At 50.7% G+C, this 24,591-nt stretch overlaps 1 protein-coding gene across 1 annotated transcript in view; it reads right to left on the minus strand.

Moving 5' to 3' along the window:
* magi1b (membrane associated guanylate kinase, WW and PDZ domain containing 1b) overlaps positions 1–24,591 on the minus strand; it is a 107,100-nt gene that overhangs the window by 52,977 nt on the left and 29,532 nt on the right. Inside the window, exon 2 of the mRNA XM_084441309.1 lies at positions 10,288–10,404. Coding sequence (XP_084297435.1) covers positions 10,288–10,404 — 117 coding nt within the window. The remainder of the gene's footprint in view (positions 1–10,287; positions 10,405–24,591) is intronic.

Genomic DNA, 24,591 nt, shown 5'->3' on the forward strand with positions numbered 1-24,591 from the left:
AATGAGGACAGGCGAGCCAGAGGTTTCAGACCACATCTCTGAGGCAGGAGTCATGCTCTCTTCCCTCTCCTTCCCTCTCTCTCTCGCCCTGTCTCTCTTTTTCTTTCCCTCTCGGAGGCAGTAGTCACTTCTCTCTCTCTTTCTTTGTCTCTCTCTCTACCCACAAGGCGGGAGTGTCTCTCTCTGAAGCAGGAGTTGATCTCCCTTTCCCTCTCTGAGGCAGGAGTCACCTTTCTCTGTCTCTCGCTCGCTCCCTCTTTCTTTCTCTGAGGCAGGAGTCACCTCTCTCTCTCTCTCTCTCTCTCTCTCTCTCTCTCTCAATCTCTCTCTCTCTCTCTGAGCAGGAGACCCTCCTGTCCTTCCATCACTAGTCTCGTGATACCAGACTCTGGCGATCTCCGCCTCCCAAAGTCTCCATTGAAAACGGTCGCTAGAACAGCAGCGAGAACCGACGCGACCAATCAGAGCCACTGCCTACATCTCCCGTAGGGTGCAGAGACTATGTCCCCCCCCCCCCCCATCTTCATCCCTGGTGAAACAAACTGGAGTGGAGAATCAAATCAAATTGAAGGCTTGCATCAAAACATTGCAGGCTTTTTTCTCTCAATCTCTCAAATTGTTTCCACCATCCTGATCACGTGAGCTCACATTCCGTTTCTCTCCACAGATCCCCTTTAGGAGTTACGCCCGGCCAATCACAACCCTTTAATATGGGACGGGTTTGATAAAAACGACTGTACCCGCTTGATACGACGATACGAAGACTAACCCACGTTCTGTTGCTCTGATTGGTTACGGGTGTATCCAATTACGTCTTGGTCTGCGACTGTAGGAAATCGAAAATAAACTCGGGCGGTTCCAGACCCTTCACATTTTTGCGAGTCTTGTGAAGCCAGGCTAGTTTCCATCCCACTTTTAAAAATGAAATCTGGAAGAATGTCCTCAAGTCTCTCGTTGAGCACAGCGCTTAGAGATGAACTCGTGAGTCTGTTTCATCACTAACTACAACGGAGCACACTGACAGTGCGCTTCCACGCACTCCATAGAGGACAGTAATGGACAGAGGACAGTAATGATGTGTGCTTGTGTGTGTGTGTGTGTATGTGTGTGTGTATGTGTGTGTGAGAGAGAGAGAGAAAGAGAGGGAGAGAGAGAGAGAGAGAGAGAGAGAGAGGGAGACTGGCCCTCTCCCCAAACTACATCACATCAACGAAAAGATACTGGTGACAACAGCCAAACTTTACCTTCAAATGTCACGAAGCGACTGCTGTGAATGTGTTAGGGTTCAGTGAGAGGTCGGACCCAAATGCATATGGAGGCAAACCCAAATGGGAGAGGTAGGACCCAAATGCAGGTTCAGGGTATTTCATTTCCAAAGGTCAAACAAGGAGCAACACTGTCATAGACATCGGACTCTATCTCTGACTTATTAAACGGGTTTATGTCTGCAATCCTGACGCAGAAGTTTGCGCTTGTGAATAAATATTAGGGTGTGTGAATGTTTTTTATGAATACGCTGTCTGTTCATGTCCCACATGTTGTCATTCTGTATAAGAGATGAATAGGCCTACTGTAGTACGTTAAACCTCACAGCAGATATGGGCAAACACGATTTAGAATATCTTATCTACAGAGACGTATCTTGGAGATGTCTGTTTTTGCGAAATAATCCCTCAAATAAAGAATAAAACCCAAAATACAGGAACACAAAGTAGATGAGATAGTGGTTGGGAAGCAAAGGGAACTGTTTAAATGAATACAGAAACAGTAATAACCTAATCAAATAATATTGTTATCACGGCAGCACAGATTGCGATTAGCCGAGATTGGAATAATTAGGCTATCTTTTTGGATTCAATATAATTTTAAAAGCAGGGAATGTGCACCAGACATTGAGCACAAATGGGATGGAAATGTATTTGCTGGTGACTTTTGGCATTGGCGTTGGATGGCTGCATTTTAAACTCACAACATTCTAGACTATGCTACTAGCCAAGACAAATACACCCTTAATTGCTAGTTCAAAATCGTAAATCACCTGTTTGATAGGCTCTTTAATGGCGGCGTGATATGCATTTTCTGACGTGTTAGTGTGATAAGAGATTTGAACCGATCTTTACGTGCAATTTCCGTGTGTAATCGCAAATCGTTTCGCCCGTTCGAAAACATAGCCATGGGCATGGACATATGCGCTATTGTAATCCAGATGTTAGCCCTAGCCAGCATTCAGACAAACAGCTGAGAGTGAGCAAGCTGTCCCACTGCGTTCCCTATTCACCTGACCATAACCTGACTCTGGAAAGATGGCATACATCACTTCCTTCACAATCACTGTTGTACAACACTGGCCTCTTTCAAATCAGCTCCAATGTGTTCCAAAGCTAATCAACGTGCATCATGTACTAGTACTACGCAATGATAGTGAGAGCACAACTTTCAGGAAGTAGACTGGCTCTCCAGACAGACAGACAGAGACAGACAGACAGACAGACAGACAGACAGACAGACAGACAGAGACAGACAGACAGACAGACAGACAGACAGACAGACAGACAGACAGACAGACAGGCAGACAGACAGGCAGACAGACAGACAGAAAATGTGAATGATCTGTGCTGGGAAGTGGATTTATCTGAACTCTCACAATAGGCACATCATCACCTAACAGCTTTCACATGACACAGGCATGCACACACACGCACGCACGCACACACACACATCTGGCGCACACACACACACACACACACACTCACACTCACACACACAACCCTGCAGAATCATTAAGCTGAGGCAAAAACAGGCTACAACCAGCCCCCTGTCTATCCCTGTAGCTAGCATGCTAGGCTAGCCCAGGGAGTGCACGTGTGTGTGTGTGTGTGTGTGTGTGTGTGTGTGTGTGTGTGTGTGTGTGTGTGTGTGTGTGTGTGCGTGCGTGCGTGCATGCATGTACCTCCTCTTCCCTTTCGCCCATCCCCCTCTCCAGCTCCAAACCCCTCCCCCCCATCCACACCGTAACCATTCCCCGAGCCCCTCCTGTAGTAGCCTACATCCGAGCCCCCACCATGCCGGAGCGACGCCTCGAGTCATTTGAATGACAGTGAGAGTGGGCAGGGAAAGAGTGCGGCCAGAATAAGCTCGGCAGACAAAGCCCACTTGCCTCGATACAAAGCAGAGCGTCTGCCGCTTCCCCGGGGGTGCACAGCGCCGAGCCGTCGGGAACAAAAAACACAGCGGTGGAAATCTCTTCACGCGCAGCAGCAGCTCTCGGCTCCTCGGTATGATCGCCCGGCGAGGAGAGGAACACAGCAGAGGGGAGAGAGAGGAGAGGGGAGCCGGGTTCCGTGTTCCACCAGAGGACCGTGTTCCACCGGAGAACGTGTTCCACCGGAGACTAGGCAGTGTTCCACCAGAGAACGTGTTCCACCAGAGATGGCAGAGGCAGCGGCAGGAGTGAGGGAGTCGGGAGGGAGGGCAGGGAAACAAGACTTGCGAGCGCCGAGCGCAAGAGGGAAGACCGCAAGCAGGCTGACAGACGCCAGGCAGAGTGGAGAGAGGGGGGTGGGGTGGGGTGGGGAGTGGGGGGGGGGAGTGGAGTGGGGGGGGGGGATTGTCCAGGAGAGAAGGGGGGTATCGGCTAAATGTGGTATTGTTAACGAAAGGAGCCGATATGAAAGCTACCATACCCCTATAAAACACAATCTCCAATAAGTGGCGGTCTCTAATAGTAGCCGTTTGCTACTGTATGTTACCAGGTCAGGGTGACGGCTCGCGACCGTTAATGTTGCCACGGTAATCTAGACATTTTCTCAGTGTTATCAATATCGTTAGATTCGCAGCCTTTGCTGTTTCTTTGTGTGTTTTTTTTACCGCAAAGCAGCCAATGCTGGTAGCATGAGCTGTTATTACAGGGACAGAGCTGTTATAACAGGGACAGAGCTGTTATTACAGGGACAGAGCTGTTATTACAGGGACAGAGCTGTTATTACAGAGACAGAGCTGTTATTACAGGGACAGAGCTGTTATAACAGGGACAGAGCTGTTATTACAGGGACAGAGCTGTTATTACAGGGACAGAGCTGTTATAACAGGGACAGAGCTGTTATTACAGGGACAGAGCTGTTATTACAGGGACAGAACTGTTATTACAGGGACAGAGCTGTTATTACAGGGACAGAGCTGTTATTACAGGGACAGAGCTGTTATTACAGGGACAGAGCTGTTATTACAGAGACAGAGCTGTTATTACAGGGACAGAGCTGTTATTACAGGGACAGAGCTGTTATTACAGGGACAGAACTGTTATTACAGGGACAGAGCTGTTATTACAGGGACAGAACTGTTATTACAGGGACATAACTGTTATTACAGGGACAGGGCTGTTATTACAGGGACATAACTGTTATTACAGGGACATAACTGTTATTACAGGGACAGAGCTGTTATTACAGGGACAGAGCTGTTATTACAGGGACAGAGCTGTTATAACAGGGACAGAGCTGTTATTACAGGGACAGAACTGTTATTACAGGGACAGAGCTGTTATTACAGGGACAGAGCTGTTATAACAGGGACAGAGCTGTTATTACAGGGACAGAACTGTTATTACAGGGACAGAGCTGTTATTACAGGGACAGAACTGTTATTACAGGGACAGAGCTGTTATTACAGGGACAGAACTGTTATTACAGGGACATAACTGTTATTACAGGGACAGGGCTGTTATTACAGGGACAGAGCTGTTATAACAGGGACACAGCTGTTATTACAGGGACAGAGCTGTTATTACAGGGGCAGAGCTGTTATTACAGGGACAGAGCTGTTATTAGAGGGACACAGCTGTTATTACAGGGACAGAACTGTTATTACAGGGGCAGAGCTGTTATTACAGGGACAGAGCTGTTATTAGAGGGACACAGCTGTTATTACAGGGACAGAACTGTTATTACAGGGGCAGAGCTGTTATTACAGGGACAGAACTGTTATTACAGGGACAGAGCTGTCATTACAGGGACAGAGCTGTTATTACAGGGACAGAGCTGTTATTACAGGGGCAGAGCTGTTATCACAGGGACAGAGCTGTTATAACAGATACAGGGCTGTTATTAAAGGGACACAGCTGTTATTACAGGGACTGATCTGTTATTACAGGGACAGAGCTGTTATTACAGGGACAGAGCTGTTATAACAGGGACAGAGCTGTTATAACAGGGACAGAACTGTCATTACAGGGACAGAGCTGTTATTACAGGGACAGAGCAGCAGTGTCAGGAGCCACAAGCAGAGTGATGCTTTCCTCTCTGCCTTGATCTTAATAAAACTCATTTGCATAGCAACGTTTAGCAACAAACCAGGTGTATTGCTATGAAAAAGTTGGCGACCAACTCTGTTCTGTCATCATTAGCGTGGGGCAAACAAAACGAAAGCATGACATACAATATCAGCTAGTAGTCATCAAATATGCAGATACACATTTGGGAAAGTCAACTGGCGGGCATTAAAATGGATCGTAGATGAGTGAGAGAGTGGAAGAGTCAAAAAGCTAAACTTGGCTACGGCGTCGCTTACTGCGGTCGTCCCCGAGGAGCGTGCGTGCGTGATATGTGTCCCCTCCTCGGGGACGACCGCAGTAAGCGACGCCGTAGCCCCCGCTCGACTTCCTCTTTAGTGGCGCCGGCGCGATGAGCGGCGCGAGTCCCGGAGCAGAGATCGACCTCCCCACGACCCTCTGCGGCCGGTCTGCGGTCAGGCGGAGGCCGCCGCCGCCCCGTTTACGCCTTCGCGTCGCTCGGACGAGGGCTCCAGCTTCGTCCCCTTTAGCAGCCCGAGACCACAGTGAGGATCCTGTTGTTGCCCGTGTTTACCCAGGTCTCCCGTATCTGGCCATGTCAAACCACACCTCCGTCTCTCCCACGGCAATAATATCGCTCGGCTTTATCTTCTTTATTTCTTTATTTTCTTATTTCTAATTGTTCGGTTGTTCAAGCCTGCCCGCGCCAGCAAGGGAGACGCACTCACGGTGGGGTAGATCTCCTCTGCGTTCATCCTGATCATCTTTTGGGGTTTCCCTTAACCAGGATCCTTGGTCCGCAAGTCAGAGATTCACTCACACAACATCACCTCCAGTTCAACTGTTCACCCCCCCCCCCCCTTACTCTGACCCTCTTCTGATCCGTCTCTGACAAACTTTGAAGTTTCGCTTTTTGACTCTTCCACTCTCTCACGCACGCACGCGCACACACGCACACACACAAACACACACACACACACGTGGTGTGGAACCAGCCGTCCGTAGCCAGTCTTCAGGGATTCTACCACAGCTGGACGGCAGGACACGCTGACAAAGAATGCACAGCTAGGGTCAGCAAAAAAAAAAAAACAAGCTCCAGCTCGCCACCTGCTTGTGGACTGGGAATGTTGGACTGGGAATGTTGGACTGGGAATGTTGGACTGGGAATGTTGGACTGGGACCTGGATGTGCGGGACCAGTCGGGCCGGGACCTCTTGAAGAAGCCCTTGGAGGGGTGTGGCCTGAGAGTGGTCCCTGATGAGGACCACCTGATCCACCGTTTCAAGGGGAGACCAGGGGAGAGAGGTTCTAGCGCAGTCGAGGCAGCAGGGCCTGGAGTCCAGGGTCGCCAAGGAGGCGGAGGTGGAGGAGGAGCTTGTGAGTGTCGAGGGGGAGGAGCTTGTGAGTGTCGAGGAGGAGGAGCTTGTGAGTGTCGAGGAGGCGGAGCTTGTGTGTCGAGGAGGAGGAGCTTGTGAGTGTCAAGGAGGAGGAGCTTGTGAGTGTCGAGGAGGCGGAGCTTGTGAGTGTCGAGGAGGAGGAGCTTGTGAGTGTCGAGGAGGAGGAGCTTGTGAGTGTCAAGGAGGCGGAGCTTGTGAGTATCGAGGAGGAGGAGCTTGTGAGTGTCGAGGAGGCGGAGCTTGTGAGTGTCGAGGAGGCGGAGCTTGTGAGTGTCGAGGAGGAGGAGCTTGTGAGTGTCGAGGAGGCGGAGCTTGTGAGTGTCGAGGAGGAGGAGCTTGTGAGTGTCGAGGAGGAGGAGCTTGTGAGTGTCAAGGAGGCGGAGCTTGTGAGTATCGAGGAGGAGGAGCTTGTGAGTGTCGAGGAGGAGGAGCTTGTGAGTATCGAGGAGGAGGAGCTTGTGAGTGTCGAGGAGGGTCAGACTAGTTCAGAATGATGAGGAGGAATATTAGCAGTTCAATAGTAGAACATCATCTAGTTCCACTGGACTAGGTTATATCTGTTTAAGATATGTGTTCAAGCCAAAACTATGTGCCTTTCCAATTTGTAGCCTAGAACACACACACACTGTTGTGGCTTAAGTTTTTAGGCAGTCATGTTCATTTCTTTTTGCAGTTTTCTAGTTTACAACAATACTGGGCTGAGTTTCCCAGAGGCATCGTAGCGCTACGTTCATCGTAAGCTATGGCGTTCATCATAGCGCTACGATGCCTCTGGGAAACTCAGCCCTGGTATCTGTTGAGCATGTTGCAGATGATTGTGAGGAGGAGGAGGAGGAGGAGGAAGACTGCTCGTCTACTTTGTGTCGTTGCTCCTTGCCAGGTTTTCATGTGGTCCGGTATCGCTGGTATCAGCATGCCTGAGATTTCACACAACAATATTTCCGAGGTATCGGCTCTGGTGGCTATAGCCTCTGGTCTGGTCAGACAGGCTCAGCTTGTTAAACAGAGAGGCAGCTGCACACACACATGCACGCATGAAATTAAGGGGAAGCCAAGGGTGAGTGTGAACTGGACAGGTTCCCTGACCACCATCTTCCATCTCCAGCCTGAGTTCTCCATCTGCCCCCCCAGCTGCTTTCTGCCTGTCCACTAACTGACCTCAGGACACACACACGCGCACACACGCATACACACACGCACACGCACACACATATAAATACACAAAGAAACGTTTTCCTGATAAGAGTAATGAATAAAGTAATTAGAAACCCACTAATGAGAATCATGAAGGGAAAAGCCCGATGCTCGCGGTCTTGTGGGTGTAGGTGTCCTGTCAGTGTGGAGGCTGGGTGACAGGGGCTCCATACTCATGTCAGTGTGGAGGCTGTGTCCTGTCAGTGTGGAGGCTGGGTGACAGGGGCTCCATACTCATGTCAGTGTGGAGGCTGTGTCCTGTCAGTGTGGAGGCTGGGTGACAGGGGCTCCATACTCTGCTTGCTGGATTGTAAACAGTTGTCACTTTCGACCGAGCCCCTAGGAAACCAGACCGAGAGTATGAATGGGTTCACTAAAACATATCTGGATCTCAGCACAGTATCACAACATCCTCTTCTGGGATTGTTTATCTGTGCAGTCGTATTCCACACAGGGTCTCCACTCCTCTCAACTCTCCTCTCCTCTCTCATCCTCTCCTCCCCTCCTCTCTCATCTCCCATCCTCTCATCTCTCCTCCCCTCATCTCTCCTCTCCACCTCTCTCATCTCCCATCCTCTCATCTCTCCTCTCCTCTCCTCCCCTCCTCTCTCATCTCCCATCCTCTCATCTCTCCTCTCCTCTCCTCCCCTCCTCTCTCATCTCCCATCCTCTCATCTCTCCTCCCCTCCTCTCTCATCTCCCATCTTCTCATCTCTCCTCTCCTCCTCTCATCTCCTATCCTCTCATCTCTCCTCCCCTCTCATCTCTCCTCTCCTCCTCTCTCATCTCCGATCCTCTCATCTCTCCTCTCCTCCTCTCCTATCCTCTCATCTCTCCTCCCCTCTCATCTCTCCTCTCCTCCTCTCTCATCTCCCATCCTCTTATCTCTCCTCTCCTCCTCTCATCTCCCATCCTCTCATCTCTCCTCTCCTCCTCTCTCATCTCCCATTCTCTCATCCCCTCCTCTCTCATCTCCCCTCCTCTCTCATCTCCCATCCTCTCATCTCTCCTCTCTCCTTTCCTCTCATCTCTCCTCCTCTCTCATCTCTCTTCCTCTCTCATCTCTCTTCCTCTCTCATCTCTCCTCTCATCTCTCCTCTCCTCTCTCCTCCTCTCTCTTCTCCTCTCCAGCCTCTTCTCCCCCCCCCCCTCCCCCCTAATCCCCGGGGGATTCCATGTCCAATATCAGGAGGCTGCTGATCCGAGCTGAGCAGGGATTGGTCCAGACCGCTGGCTTTAGTGCTCGCGCGGGACTAGGGGGGAGAAACATAAGAGGCCATCATCCATCTCTGCCTCTGCAGTCACAGAGAGGGGAGCGGCAGCGTCTCCAGCCATAGAGCTAAGGGTAGTCCCCAGTCCCTGTCCCCTGTCCCCAATCCATGTCCTCTGGCCATTGGAGAGACACCAGTACCACTGCTACCTCCGCTCCATCATGGCTTTATATAGCACAGGGGATCCTTCCTGTATTAAACATCCCCACTCTTGTTCTGTGGTAATATTTCTTCAGCGGCAGCAATACGTGGCCCGTACCTCGACAGGCAAACACATCTGCATTCCGTAATCGTGTATCTCTGCAAATCTACGCTGGAACCTGAGCCGCGGGCGTTCGAGAGCGGGGCGTGTTATGTGGTGAGGGACGAGGGCCGCGCGGGGATCGGGCGTGGCGTCTCGAGCGAGACGCGGCGTGTTTAATCACCGGGACTATCGATCCTGCGGAGGGGGAGAGAGAGAGAGACTGCCGGCCGATCGACCGGCGGCGGCGCGCCAGAACCCGCTCGCCCTAATCACGCGGCGTCGGTAAGTAAATATCTGTCTGACGGCACGGCTAACCAGGGGGGTGTAGAGTAGCCAGCCCACATCCCTTCACTTCCGCTCATCAGCTGCCGGGTAGAACAGCGATACACATGGTAGGAGATATGACTATATAAACATGTCCTCTCTCCTATGATGCTTTTTTAGCCTCTCTTACTCTGAAATATAGTTGAATGTAATGTATTGCTTTATAAATGTTCTTAGCCGGTAGACAAACATACTCCTGGAGCTTGCTCGATCGCCTTGTTGAGAGGGGTCAGGGAAGAATTTTTACAGCTCACTTATCTGGCCCCCGGGTGATTACTGTTTTTTTTTGCTTCCCTCTGGAATATGTAGAGAGTGGGTCGTATGCCCACCTCCCTTGTTCTCTGTAAAGCGCATTGTGTTGCCTCTGGGTAGGAAATGCGCTATACAAATAAAGCTTTGATTGATTGATTGATTGATGACTATGGGCTTGGGGGGGAGGGGGGCGGGGCCAACGCAGGATTCAGACGACGGCAACATTGCCAACCAGCACCAAAAGGCGTAAGATAGGCCAGAAGGGAGCGAGATAGAGAGGAGGAGGAGGAGAGAGGAAGGAGGAGGCGCGTCACTCACAAGGCACGGCGTGGCGGTAGAGGTTGTCTCTGATGGTCTGCTGCAGCTCGTGGTCGGGCGAGGACTTCTGGAAGCGCTGGCTCAGGTAGTGCTTCAGGTCCTTGTTCAGCTTGCTTCCTGCGGGACAGGAAGCAGGAAGACGTGTGTTAAGCGCATCGCGGCACGCACGCGCCTTACAAAAGGACGCAACCTCAGGCGCTGGATCGTTGCGGTCGCCACTGGCGAGCCAGTGCCTTGATACTGGATCGTAGACCTTCCGCCATCGCGCGGAGGGGAACGCAGACTGGCCCCCATGCTAGACTCTCCCTCACAGATACTCTCAGTCTGTCTGCTCGTCTGCCTATTAGGGTTGGGTATCGGGAACTGCTATTTTTTGGTACCGGTACGTCATTGGGTCAGAAATCCATGGAGCCGCGTTCCTTTCGTAAATCAGCCAACGCAGCTGGCATCTGTCCCCTAATCATGACCAAGCTGCTGGTGACGGGCGATGATGTTTCATTGTTATTGTTTGTCTCTCAACTAGGCATAGTTGCAGACGGGGGTAAATGGTACTTCACCAAATCTACCGAAGGTGCTAATTCAAAATTCATGTAACAATGTGGTTGTGTCTAAAGGGGGTAGGGTAACACTAGCAACCTCATGAACATTGGGTACGCAGCAGAAGCAGTGCAGTGTGTTTGACTGCTTTATCTGAGCGGCTAATGCTAACGCTAGCGGCTCCGATAGCAGGCTAAAGATGCAGGTACGATAACACTCACTAGGCTATCATTATTATAATTAAGTCTGTCTACTTTTAAAATGAGCAGCTCAACAAGATCTACCGCCTCCAACACACCCACCCTTCTGTCACGTTGTAATCATGTTTAGCCCTGTTTTAAGGTTACTTATGATCATATAAAGTGGTTCAGATCAAAAAGTTGAAAATGGATGTGGGTGGGCACAAAATGGATGTGGGTGGGCACTTTGAAAAATCATTCAAAAACATGTTAAACTCTCGATTTCAAAGACAAGAAGCTCACTGAGAGGGTAATTGGTGTCCGTTGGTGTTCTGACATCAAATTCGCCACAAAGTATGAATCCTGTAGAGTTTTATTGATCATACAAATACTCAGCTAAACTGCAATACAAAAGGTCACACTTGTAAACTACAAAGTAGAAGGAGGAAAAAGTTGCTCATTTGGACGACGAGAGAGGTGACGTGACTGCTTGCCTCCACGCACGCAACTTCAACGCGCGACAACTTTTTTTTATGGCTTTTCTTTTGAATGGCTCGAGATCTACAGTAGCCTACCAGCAAAGCCTCGGTGACCGGTCGCCATCGACATATCGGGCACCCCTGCTGTAGGGAGATGACCACAGCCCTCAACTCCAGTTACATCATAGGTGAGCTTGCCAATGTGTAAAATGATGGCTGGACAAATATCACACAGGATCACTATATTACAGTGACAGTCCACTGTAAATGAAGGCCAACGGAGACAGAAACATCGACCCAGGCAGCGTACGAGTCCCAAAGTGGTCGAGTAGTATCGATAAGTATCGGTATGATGATGCATTTCTTTATTAGGATAAGCCACTTGAGGTGAATCACCTCGTTTTCGAGGGGGTCCTACAGTACAGGCAAACATTACACAATAAGAAACCAATCAACAAAGTTTTACAACAGTATCACAATAAATACAAAAACAGCAATAACAGGGTGCACAACACATGTACCGCAAAAGAGACAAAACAACAGAATCACATTTTGGCTGTAACAAAAAGAGAAAATATTCGATGAGTGGTAAACCTACTGTATGGTGGCATGAGTTAGTTGTCATCGGAAACATAAGCCGTTTTCCTTAGATAATTGTTTTTGGAGATATTTTTGAAGATATTAAAAGAGGAGTGTATGTTTGATGGCAAATTATTCCAATCTGAGGGAGCCCTAAACCTAAATGCTTTCTTTCCAACTGTTTTCCGGACTGTTGGGTGTGGAAGAGAAGAGTTGTGAAGAGTGCCTTTAGTGGGTAAATTGAGGACTATGGGACAAAAAGTTATTTTAAGTATTGAGGACAAAATGTACACATTTAAACAGGAATTGCAGTCTTTTTATCTCAAGTGAAGGCCGGTTACAGTAAGTGAGCTGTACATTAGACAGTGATGTGTATTAAAAGAACACCCAAGAGCAAATCTACAAAGCTTATTGTAAGCTGTGGTAAGAAGTACAATAGAAGGTTGGTTTTGGATGCATTTGGGTACACAGCGTCAGCATAATCAACGAGTGGAAATATAAGTTGTACAGCAAGTTTCTTCCTAACATTAAATGTAAAGCTTCTTGAAGGAAATAAAACGCTGGTTCCAAAATTAACTTTGTGTAACACGTAATCAATGTGTGGTTTAAAGGAAAGCTGAGTCAAGCCATAAACCAGGTATTTAACCCTTTCAGCACTATGTAGAGGTACCATTGTGTTTAGATGATTCATTTTAGTTTTGAGACAATGATTTGTACCAAATACCATAGTGTAAGATTTTGTTGAGCAGTAGTTTGCGTGTCTGCGTGTGCACGCTCGCGTGTGTGTGTGTGTTTGTGTGTGTGAATAACCAGTCGACCGCCGATGCACAAGTTTCTGTTTGTGTGCGTTTCTGTGCTCCAGTGGGATACATCTCTAAATCAACACACTCCACATTATCAGACATTCCTACCAAATCTCCGAATGACTGTTATGCAATCTAGGCCAAACAAACAATCCATCTTAATAAAAAGTTGTGGACTCCAGGCCATGTTATGCCAGGATGGAGCGCCGACCTCAGCTGCTCTGCCGTCCAGGCACACGGAACTGACCCCCACCTCCCCCCCTCCCCCTAAGCTAGCTCTCCACGGCTAAGCGTCCAGATGTACGTGGCCGAGAGTTTGGTGTGACGTCGGGGGCACCGCGGTACAAGGCCCCCCTCCCCTAGAACCTGTCCCTGGCGTGCGTCTGTCCGTCCGTACCGCCATCATTGACCGCTACGTGCCAGCGCCCTGTCCTCAGTGACCGCTATGTGCCAGCGCCCTGTCACTCCCCGTGTCCTGCTCTGTCTCAGCAGGACTGCCGACGGCCATGACCCGACCCCCGACCCCGACGGAACCAGGGTCCTGGGACCAACACAGGCCCCCCTCAAAGCTGGACCGCATGCCTCTGGTGACATGGACTGGCTGATTGATAAGGAGGGAGAGAGTGTGTGTGTGTGTGTGTGTGTGTGTGTGTGGGAAGGGGTTGCAATCACTTAAGGCCATGTTGATTACCTAGAGGAGGCTCATCCATCCTGCTAACTTCCTGTATCTCCACGGTCAGCAATCTCTAAGTGCTGACCGCCACCGTTGCCGGGGAGGATATCAATTAGAACGGCTCTCATACGGTCGACCGTCCGGAGACGCTCGCACAGCTGGAAGGGGGCGGAGCGGCGCCGCTGAAAGATTGCGATTCTTTGCTTTGACATCCACACACTTGCTGGTGTACACACAAACACGGACGCATGTATACAGTACACACACGCGCACGTACACACACACACACACACACACACACACACACGTACACACACACACAGATTGTGCTTATTCAGCTGACTTCATGAGCCATTGACTGCTCTCAGTGTCAGTGAGAGATGAGAGGAAGCATCATCTCCTTGAGGTAATCACTAATGGTCTGAATAATGATCGCTGGGCAGGAAGACACACACACACAGGCACGCACGCTCACACACACACACACACACACACGCTCACACACACACACACACACAGCATCTCTTTGGATCTCTCCGGGCCTGTCCTCCTGCGGTCCATGCGGTCAAAGCAGGCCGCAGCCACCGACAGATCCCCTGCCCTCTCCCGTCTCCGTGGTCAGACACCGTGAGGACTCGGCGGTCAGCTGGCCCGGCTCTTCCGGAGCGCAGGACGCCGTTAGGACCGCTAGCCGACTCTGCGGGCGGAGACGACGTGGGACTGAGTCCCTGCTGGGGCAGATGGGTAGTTAACACGTATCCCCCCCCCCCCGCCCACCTGCCAGAGTTGGGTAAAGACCCCCTAACACGGCCAGAGAGTTGGGTAAAGACCCCCTAACACGGCCGGAGATTTTAGAATGAGGGCCTGAAGGAAGGAGAGAGAGAGAGGAGAAAAGAGAGAGAGAGAGGGAGAGAGAGAGAGAGAGAGAGAGAGAGAGGGAAAGAGAGAGAGAGGGGGAAAGAGGGAGAGATGGAGAGAGGGAGAGAGAGGGAGAGAAAGAGAGAGAGAGGGAGAGAGATGTGGGGTATGAGAGCTGGACCAGTAAGGGTTAGTGTTAGGGTGAGTGTTGGGGTGAGTGTTGGGGGGTCGTAGGGTGTAAGCTGTACAGACAGGCAGACTCCTCCGGGGGGGGGGGGGGCGCTCAAGAAGACCCTCCGCTCCGCCTGACTGAAGACATCCCAGTTCGCGGCGTTGAAAAGTCCCGACCGCAGAAGCCCCGCCCTCAGCTCCCTCACGCCGGCTAGGCAGTAGTAGTGGAAAACAAAACGGCTGATAGATTTAGCAAACCGATGTTGGGTTCTGTAACCCATACCCTTCATACTAGAAAACCAGCCAATCGTCTACGTCGTTGGCTGAGCTCCAGGCTTCCAGTCAGATATGTGGTACAGACACCCACCCTGATACTCGCTGGTGGCACAGAGCGTCTGGCACGCTGGCTAAGTCTTTTGGCACTGACATGTTTGGCAGGGGAGTGAGTGTTGCTGAAAACCAAACCGGTCTAGCACTCTGTGAAACTACACAGCAGGAGATGGAGGACAGAGACAGCCGCTCAGAGTGTGTGTGTGTGTGTGTGCGTGTGTGTGTGTGTGTGTGTGTGTGTGTGAGGAGGACAGGAAGACGGGCCTGTCTGCCTGTCTGCCTGTCTGTCTGTTAGTGAATTCAGGCATCTCTCTGGTTAGCGTGCGTGTGTGTGTGTATGTGTGTATGTGTATGTGTGTATGTGTGTATGTGTGTATGTGTGTGTGTGTGTGTGTCTGTCTCGGCTCAACACTGCCCTCTATTCCTCTTCATTTTACCTCTCTTGCGTCACAGCCAGGCCCTGTCACCATGGCAACCTTGTCAGATTAGTGGGGCTACCACTGTGGTTGCAGCGAGCTTAGTCTGCTGCCCCCCACTGGACAACTGGGGAAGCACACATATGTTGAACAAACTCCACCATCCCACGACCGTACAACATCTAGTCCAACATCCTTCTTCTTTACATGGCATATCATGTCATTATTATTAAAAATATTATATAATATTACAATATTATATAAATATATATATATATATATATTATATATATATATATAAAATATATAAAAAATCTCTATAAAACTGAAGTACCACCTTGTTCTTAAATGACAGGACTACCAATAGTGTGTATAATGTGTGTAACCTTGTGAAACAGAGTCCTGGTGAGTCCTGAGTAGGTATTGAGTTGCAGGTTAAACTCCCCCAGTATAAATACTGTCCACCCGCCCTGATGAAGGGCTAGTTTTTCATCTGGTTAGCCGGTTAAAACGGAGATGCGGGTTCGAATCCCACCCTAGGCATGCCGAAACATATGGGTTACATGTGCAGGTAATAAGTAATAATCAATGGCTTCAAATGATGTAATTATACTCTCTCTCTCTCTTGCTCTCTCACACACGCGCGCATGCACGCACAAACGCATGCACGCACACACACACAACCAGAGTGTATCAGTCCAGATTCCTGTTAAGAATCATGTCCCCTATCTCAGCTATTAAGCACTGCACTGCTGATAAAGCAGGGTCACCATAACACAACACACATGCTAAGGAGACACCACCCCTCTCTCTCTCTCTCTCTCTCTCTCTCGCTCTCTCTCTCTCTCTCTCTCCCTCTCTCTCCCTCTCCCTCTCCCTCTCCCTCTCTCTCCCTCTCCTCACAGTAACCCTCCCCCCAAAGCCAGCGTTTATACTGGGTACAAAACTCCATTGATCAGGAAAATAAGCCCCCCACCCAACTCGTATTGCTTTGCAGAATATATTATAATGTACCAGATAATGTACCAGATACCAGAGCTTTACACCTTGGTTCAAGGTATAATAACCAAATGGTCCTAATGGAATAGGTGTCTTGCAGGCATCGGGGAGCTGTTCAGATGATGGATATGTTTACTCGCGCCTAGAAATGTCCTTGTAGAATTCCCCCCCCCCCACGTACGACGTCTAAGGTGGAACAGAACGCGGGGAAAATGCCATCTATTTGCGTTCTGATTACTTGTGCTTTAAACAGAGGGCCAGGGGCGAGCGCCATTATGAGGTCATCTACAGTCCAGGCTGTGGAGAACAGAGATGAGAGCAGAGATGAGAGCAGAGATGAGAGCAGAGATGTGCAGGAACATGAAAAGGTTTTTTATTACACCCCTGGATTGGTTTTATTGATCACAGAGGGAATGTGCTTGGGCGTGCAGGAGCCTCGCTCTCCGAGGTCAGGGGTCGGCCTTGAGGTCTGCCGCGGCGTGCATCGCTATCGAGTACATTTTCACATGCCGTTGCATGACTTGCATAAAAATAAGCTTAAAAGAAAGGAAGTTCAACATAATTAAGAGTGTGTGTGTGTGTGTGTGTGTGTGTGTGTGTGTGTGTGTGTGTGTGTGTGTGTGTGCGCTGGGAGAGTGCATTTCTGTCTGGGTTTTTGTACGGTATTCAGACTTTACAAGTAGACGACTCATCCGTGATAACCTATGCGCCTCACACATCATCCGCTGTAGGAGAGACGTGCACAGAGCCTCCCGCCTGCGCTACCTGAACACAGACAGGCTTCATCCCCGCTGGGGATCCTCAACCGCAGCCTCATCATCCGCAGCCAGGTCTCGAGGGAGTCCATCTGACATGGACCCTTATCAATCCAGATAATACTGCTGAGCAGCCGGGTCTGGGATTGGGAAAGGACTACAAGTACAGTAAGCAGCCGGGTCTGGGATTGGGAAAGGACTACAAGTACAGTAAGCAGCCGGGTCTGGGAATGGGAAAGGACTACAAGTACAGTAAGCAGCCGGGTCTGGAATTAGGAAAAGACTACAAGTACAGTAAGCATCAGGGTCTGGGATTGGGAAAATACTACAAATACAGTAAGCAGCCGGGTCTGGGATTGGGAAAAGACTACAAGTACAGTAAGCAGCCGGGTCTGGGATTGGGAAAAGACTACAAGTACAGTAAGCATCAGGGAATGGGAAAGGACTACAAGTACAGTAATCATCAGGATCTGGGATTAGGAAAAGACTACAAGTACAGTAAGCAGCAGGGTCTGGGATTGGGAAAAGACTACAAGTGCAGTAAGCAGCCAGGTCTGGGATTGGGAAAAGACTACAAGTACAGTAAGCAGCCAGGTCTGGGATTGGGAAAGGACTTGACGTGAGCAGCGAGATTTAAGAGTATCATCTCCCAGGTAAAGACTTGGTAAGAGTGGATTTGCAAGGCTAATGTCGATCTTATTGATTGGCTGGTGAGTCTGTCAGTGGGGTGGTAGCTAATTAGAACTCCATGTTTGTTCCTCCTTATTGACAGGAACCATTAAGGACCAATGCTGTAGGAGCATCAGATGACTGCTTCTCAGATTTAAGACAGGTCCCTGGACTACAGTTGTCACTGCCAAACCATAGTGATAAGTGGTTTCACCCAGAGAGAGAGAGAGGGAGAGGGGGAGGGAGGGGAGGAGAGAGAGAGAGAGAGAGAGAGAGAGAGAGAGAGAGGGAGAGAGAGAGAGAGGAGTAGGAAGAGAGAGGAGGAGGAAGAGAGAGAGAGAGAGAGAGGAGGAGGAGGAAGAGAGAGGAGGAGGAGGAAGAGAGAGAGAGAGAGGGAAGCGAGAGAGAGAGAGAGAGAGAGGATGGTGTGTTTTCTCAGTAGCACGCAAAAGCCAAGGCCACATTGTGTCTTGGGGGAGAAATAAAGACATTGATGCTGGTCTGAGGGTCGCAGACACACACTTTAAAATATCCTTCTTCATGGTAAAAAAAAAAAAAAGAATTTAAAAAAACACAGCCACTGAGATATCTGTTAGCAGAACAGCATAGGGAAACCTTGAGGGACAGGGTGGGACAGAATCACAACGTTGTTGGGACGGAATTTGACTTTGTAGTCATTTGAAGACAACAGAAGACTAACCATATAAGTGCCATTTACATTTATAGTTCTTTTACTGTTTTGAAATCAGTGTCTTCTGACTTTTTGAGATTCCATTAATCTTTGCTTTTTAGCCTACGTTGAGTTTGATGATCAGAGGTATTTATTCAGGTGTTCAATTAATTAAAAATCCACTATCGGTCTACCTCTAATCAAAGCTACTGATGCATGATGACAGCATGACTGCCAATGGTGGTGAGGTGGTGATTAGAGAACCTTCATCAGCTCATTATACACACTGTGTGACATTACCATAGACTCATCATCCCGGCCTCCCCCTCTCCTCCCTCCTTCCCTCCCCTCCCTCCCTCCCTCCCTCCCCTCTCCTCCCTCCCCTCTCCTCCCTCCCTCGGCGGGGTAAATAGGAGACCTCCCCTCTCCTCCCCTCCCTCCCTCCCTCCCTCCCTCCCTCCCCTCTCCTCCCTCTCTCTCTCTGTGGGGTGAAGGGATGACTGCCTGGGGTTTAATCAGAGTTGTCTTGATCAGCCCTCCAGCCTCTCAGTGTGATGGTGCTGCACCCTGCTGGTCACAGCTACCAGCCCCACCCCCATACAGGGGGGGGGAGAAAGGGAGAGAGAGAGAGAGAGAGAGACAGAGAGAGAGAGAGAGACACACACAGAGAGAGAGGAGAGAGAGACAGAGAGGAAGACAGAGAGAGAGACAGAGACAGAGAGAGAGAGAGAGAGAGGGAGAGGAGAGAAAGATGAAGGAATCAGGCATCACATTCACTACAGCTGTGTGTGGGTAGTTGGTCAGACTGGGAGAGCCGGTGTGTTGAGCCGAGGTCTCCCGGAGCACGGCTGCCAGGCAGTCCTCAACACTGACACCAGGGGGCAGGTGTTCCTCAACACTGACACCAGGGGGCAGGTGTTCCTCAACACTGACACCAGGGGGCAGGTGTTCCTCAACACTGACACCAGGGGGCAGGTGTTCCTCAACACTGACACCAGGGGGCAGGTGTTCCTCAACACTGACACCAGGGGGCAGGTGTTCCTCAACACTGACACCAGGGGGCAGGTGTTCCTCAATGTCACCGTGAGGCGCCGAGGGGCGGCAGACTGTCTCTACTCAACACACACAGTCCTGATCATCACTGAGACAGACTGTCTCTACTCAACACACACAGTCCTGATCATCACTGAGACAGTCTGTCTCTACTCAACACACACAGTCCTGATCATCACTGAGACAGTCTGTCTCTACTCAACACACACAGTCCTGATCATCACTGAGACAGTCTGTCTCTACTCAACACACACAGTCCTGATCATCACTGAGACAGTCTGTCTCTACTCAACACACAGTCCTGATAATCACTGAGACAGTCTGTCTCTACTCAACACACACAGTCCTGATCATCACTGAGACAGACTGTCTCTACTCAACACACACAGTCCTGATCATCACTGAGACAGTCTGTCTCTACTCAACACACACAGTCCTGATCATCACTGAGACAGTCTGTCTCTACTCAACACACAGTCCTGATCATCACTGAGACAGTCTGTCTCTACTCAACACACACAGTCCTGATCATCACTGAGACAGACTGTCTCTACTCAACACACACAGTCCTGATCATCACTGAGACAGACTGTCTCTACTCAACACACACAGTCCTGATCATCACTCTACTCAACACACACAGTCCTGATCATCACTGTACTCAACACACACAGTCCTGATCATCACTCTACTCAACACACACAGTCCTGATCATCACTGAGACAGTCTGTCTCTACTCAACACACAGTCCTGATCATCACTGTCAAAAGCTACACTGAGGCTCCTCCATACTCTCTACCCAATCTCTCACTTGTGAACAAGTCAAATCTCTCTCTCTCTCCCTCTCTCTTTCTCTCTCTCTCTCAAATCCACACATCTCTCTATATCTCTGTAATCCCCTGCTTCTCCAAGTCCTCATCTCCTCCTCCCCTCTGGTCTCTCTCTCTCTCTGACCCTTGGAGCGGGCATGACTGACCCAGTTTCCTGCTGAGTCAGAGACCGGCAGGATGTTACACATGCGCACGCACCCACACCCACACACACACACACACACACACACACACAGGACAAGGGAGACCAAATTTCCATCGGAGACTACATTCACACACTCGTGCACACACCACATCCTCTGCTCTACTGTCTAATTTTAGTCATGCCCTTAGAGTACAGGCTCCAACCCCCCCCCACACACACACACACACACACACACACACACGGGGACACAAACCCGCGTTCTGACCTGGAACAGCGTCATAACCTCAGGAAGAGTGAATGATGTTCTGACGTTCTATTGCCTCTCACACACACAGATACTAAATGGCATTCCATTCCCTCTGACACACACACACACTCACACACACACACACACACACACAGGTGCATCCTGTTACACGCGTACTAGTCTAAAACAAATGCCCCCGTCGGCACCGCGCCCAACGTCATCTGTCTGACGGAGCGAGGATCCTTATCACAGAAGCACACATCCGCTCAAGTCCATCGCTCAACACGTTACTGGCCCGAACCCACATCCATCACACACTGGACATACGGAGGTGTGTGTGTGTGTGTGAGAACAATGACTGTGTGCCAGCCAGAAGCAGAAGGAGCAGTCAGGTTAGTAGTTAGAGGCTGTTTCTGGGTCTGTGCGAGCCCAACAGCCGAACGGTTGCGCTGCAATGAACCCTGGCTGTAAGTGAACCGGCTGCTGTGCTACTCATCTCTGACCAGCAGGGGGAGCACCTCCTCTCCACCGATGAAAGGAGGCCTGAATTGTACAAGCGTCTCATCATCAACACAACCACCAGAGTCTCAATGGAATGGGAAGTGTAAATAGCTTCTTAAGGCGTAGCATGCGCGCATTCAGTACATGACGAACCCACAGCTGTGTGTGTGTGTGGTTTGAGAGCATATTTGTGTGTGTGTGTGTATGTGTGTATTTGCATGTATGTATAGATGTGTGTGTGTGTGTTTGCATGAATGTGTAGATGTGTGTGTGTGTGTGTGTGTGTTTGCATGTATGTGTAGATGTGTGTGTGTGTGTTTGCATGTATGTGTAGATGTGTGTGTGTGTGTGTGTGTTTGCATGTAGGTGTGTGTGTGTTTGTTTGTGTGTGTGTGTGTGTGTGTGTGTGTGTGTGTGTGTGTGTGTGTGTGTGTGTGTGTGTGTGTGTGAGCACACAAAGCTAAATATAGCCGAAGCGCCATGAAGAGTGATCCTGCCGGCGTGACATGCAGGCTGAAGATCACTGAGCCACAGGGAGGGAATCAAGTGTAATGTAGCAAAAAGAAAGAGGGCAGTTCTGTAACTAACTAAACAACACACGCACACACACACCCTCACACACACACAGGCCTACACAGCACACGCACACACCCTCACACGCACAGGCAACAACATGAGGGTGCAGTTCTGCGGTCGCTGGCGCCGGTCCAGGTCTCAGGTGTCGGACTCTTCCGTGTGAGCTCTAATCGTCTGGACTTCGTCTCCCAACGCAGACGGCTACACCGGCCCTTCCAACCGCCCTGGGGGTCAGAAGGTAAAGTACCCTACAGTCCTGCCCCGACGTGAGAGGAGAGAGGACCCCTCGGTCTGCAGAGCCTGGTCTCTCTCTCTCTCTCTCTCTCTCTCCCCTCTCTCTCTCTCTCTCTCTCCCTCTCCCTCTCTCTCTTTTTCTCTCTCCCTCTCCCCCCCCTCTCTCCCTCTCCCTCTCTCTCTTTTTCTCTCTCCCCCCCCTCTCCCTCTCCCTCTCTCCCTCTCCCTCTCTCTCTCTCTCTCTCTCTCCGAGCAATGTGAAATGTCAACAGGGCCACAGTAAATTCCAGAGATGGGTGGTATGAGTGGTATGTGTGTGTGTGTGTGTGTGTGTGTATGTGTGTGTGTGCGAAGACCCATCCAATTGTTTCTCACCATTACCCAATCCCACTTCATCTTAGTCTCGCATAGCCAGACCATCTCCACACTTTGTTTACGCTGTGCCAGCGCTGGAAAAAGGTCTGGCTGGACTCACAGTATTTCTTTAAACCAATCACACTCTTGGGCGGAGCGGTTGCTAGGTTGTTGTTGTTGTTTCGCGTAGTCTGTATTTAATCTGACTGGGTGGACAACATAGTCTGGCGCCACTGATTGGGCAGAAATAAACAAATTACACTTATATAGCGCTTTTATCCAAAGTGCTTTACAATGGCCTCTCATTCACCCATTCACACACACATTCACACACACCGATGGCGGTAGCTGCCATGCAAGGTGCTAACCTGCTCATTGGGAGCCGTTTGGGGTTCAGTGTCTTGCCTCAAGGACACTTCGACATGTGGACAGGAGGAACCGGGATTCGAACCACCGACCCTACGATCATTGGACGACCCGCTCTACCTCCTGAGCCACAGACGCCCTTACCCTACCCTACCCCCCTACCCTACCCCCTTACCCTACCCTACCCCTACCCCTAACCCTAACCCAGGATAACTGATCAGGGCTGATAAGATAACGTTAGGAAAAGCAAGTATGAGGATTCCAGCCCACTGCTTACTGAGGTCACATTAGTGAGACGAACCCCTCCCCTCCCCCCGCCCTCACCTCCACAGGGGCCTTGTTACACATGGCGAATAAACTTTCTATTCTATTCTCATTGTTTCCTCACTGTCTTTTTTGACCTGTGAAGCACTTTGTGACTGTGCTGTGAAAAGTACTATATAAATAAAGTTGTACTTGTATTCACTGGACCAACACTCTTGCCCAACCCCTAACCCTCACATGTACAGTATATGTGTATGATCTACGGTATCACTGTGAATGCTGATGTCACTTGCTCTTATATAAGGCTTTCCTGGCGATGACTGGCATGTACAGTCGGTTAACTTGCTCTATACAGATGCTATTGTACTCTATTGTATCTCGCTGCTAAATGACTAAAAATGTAAATGTCAGTGTTGAATGTAATTGCAAGCCGGTGTGGACGGGGGGGAGTCATGTAAACACATCTGAACAGGTCCGTCTGGGATGACAGGGAGGGGCAGAGATAGTAGGCGTGGGTGGAGGGCTACACACACACACACACACACACACACACGCACACACTCACACACTCTGCGGGGGACCTATGCACATGCCACTCGCGTGCACAGCTGCATTGGTACCACCGGCACATCTTCCCCCAGACAGAGAGAGAGAGAGAGAGAGAGAGAGAGAGAGAGAGAGAGAGGAGAGCGAGAAAGAGAGAGAAAGACAGAGAAAGTGAGCATAACGCAGCCCGGGCACGCACCTGCGCCGTCTCTCGGCTGATTAGAGTGCGCGGCGGCGGCGGCGGCGCCCAGACTCTGAACACGCCGCCCCAGCTCAGCGCTTACTGAGGTCACCGGTGCCACATGAGAGAGATGACACCCCCCCCCCCCCCTCCCCCCTCCACAGTGGCCTACCTGGCCCGGACACACCCACCCGACAACACAACATGCCCTCCCGCCCGCCGCCGCCGCCACGCTCTGCATTGATTTGGCACCGAGGCCGCGAGCGGAGTGGCGTGGGGGCGGAGCCCACTGCTAGACGTTCGCTTCTGCTCGTCGACGCCTCTAGTCGGGAGAGTTGCGCAAGCGCCGGAGTCGCGAGAGCCACCGTTAATCATGAGCTGTGATGCGGCGCTCGCCGTTTTCCAGACCTCCCTTCTACAGGGTGGCCGAGCCGCCGGCGTCCCCCCTCCTGACGGCCCCCCTCCTGACGGCCCGGCTAGAGAGGCGGTGGAGCGGCGCGGGGGTCACGACCCCGGGTTTAGGGACGTCGTCTGCCTGGGAACGAGGCATCTGTTATCCTGGGCTAATGAGCACCGAGGGACTCTGGGAGGGAGGGAGGGAGGGAGGGAGGGAGGGAGGGAGAGAGGGAGGGAGGGAGAGAGGGAGGGAGGAGAGAGGGAGGGAGGGAGGGAGAGAAGGAGGGAGAGAGAGGGAGGGAGGGAGAGAGAGGGAGGGAGGGAGGGAGCGGGGAGAGAGGGAGAGAGGGAGGGACGGAGGGAGGGAAGGAGGGAGGGAAGGAGGAGAGAGAGGGAGGGAAGGAGGGAGAGAGAGGGAGGGAAGGAGGCAGGAGAGAGGGAGGGAGGGAGAGAGGGAAAGAGGGAGGGAGAGAGGGAAGGAGGGAGGGAGAGA

The sequence above is a fragment of the Borostomias antarcticus genome, assembly GCF_949987555.1.
Source record: "Borostomias antarcticus genome assembly, chromosome: 7".
Classification (NCBI taxonomy): Eukaryota; Metazoa; Chordata; class Actinopteri; order Stomiiformes; family Stomiidae; genus Borostomias; species Borostomias antarcticus.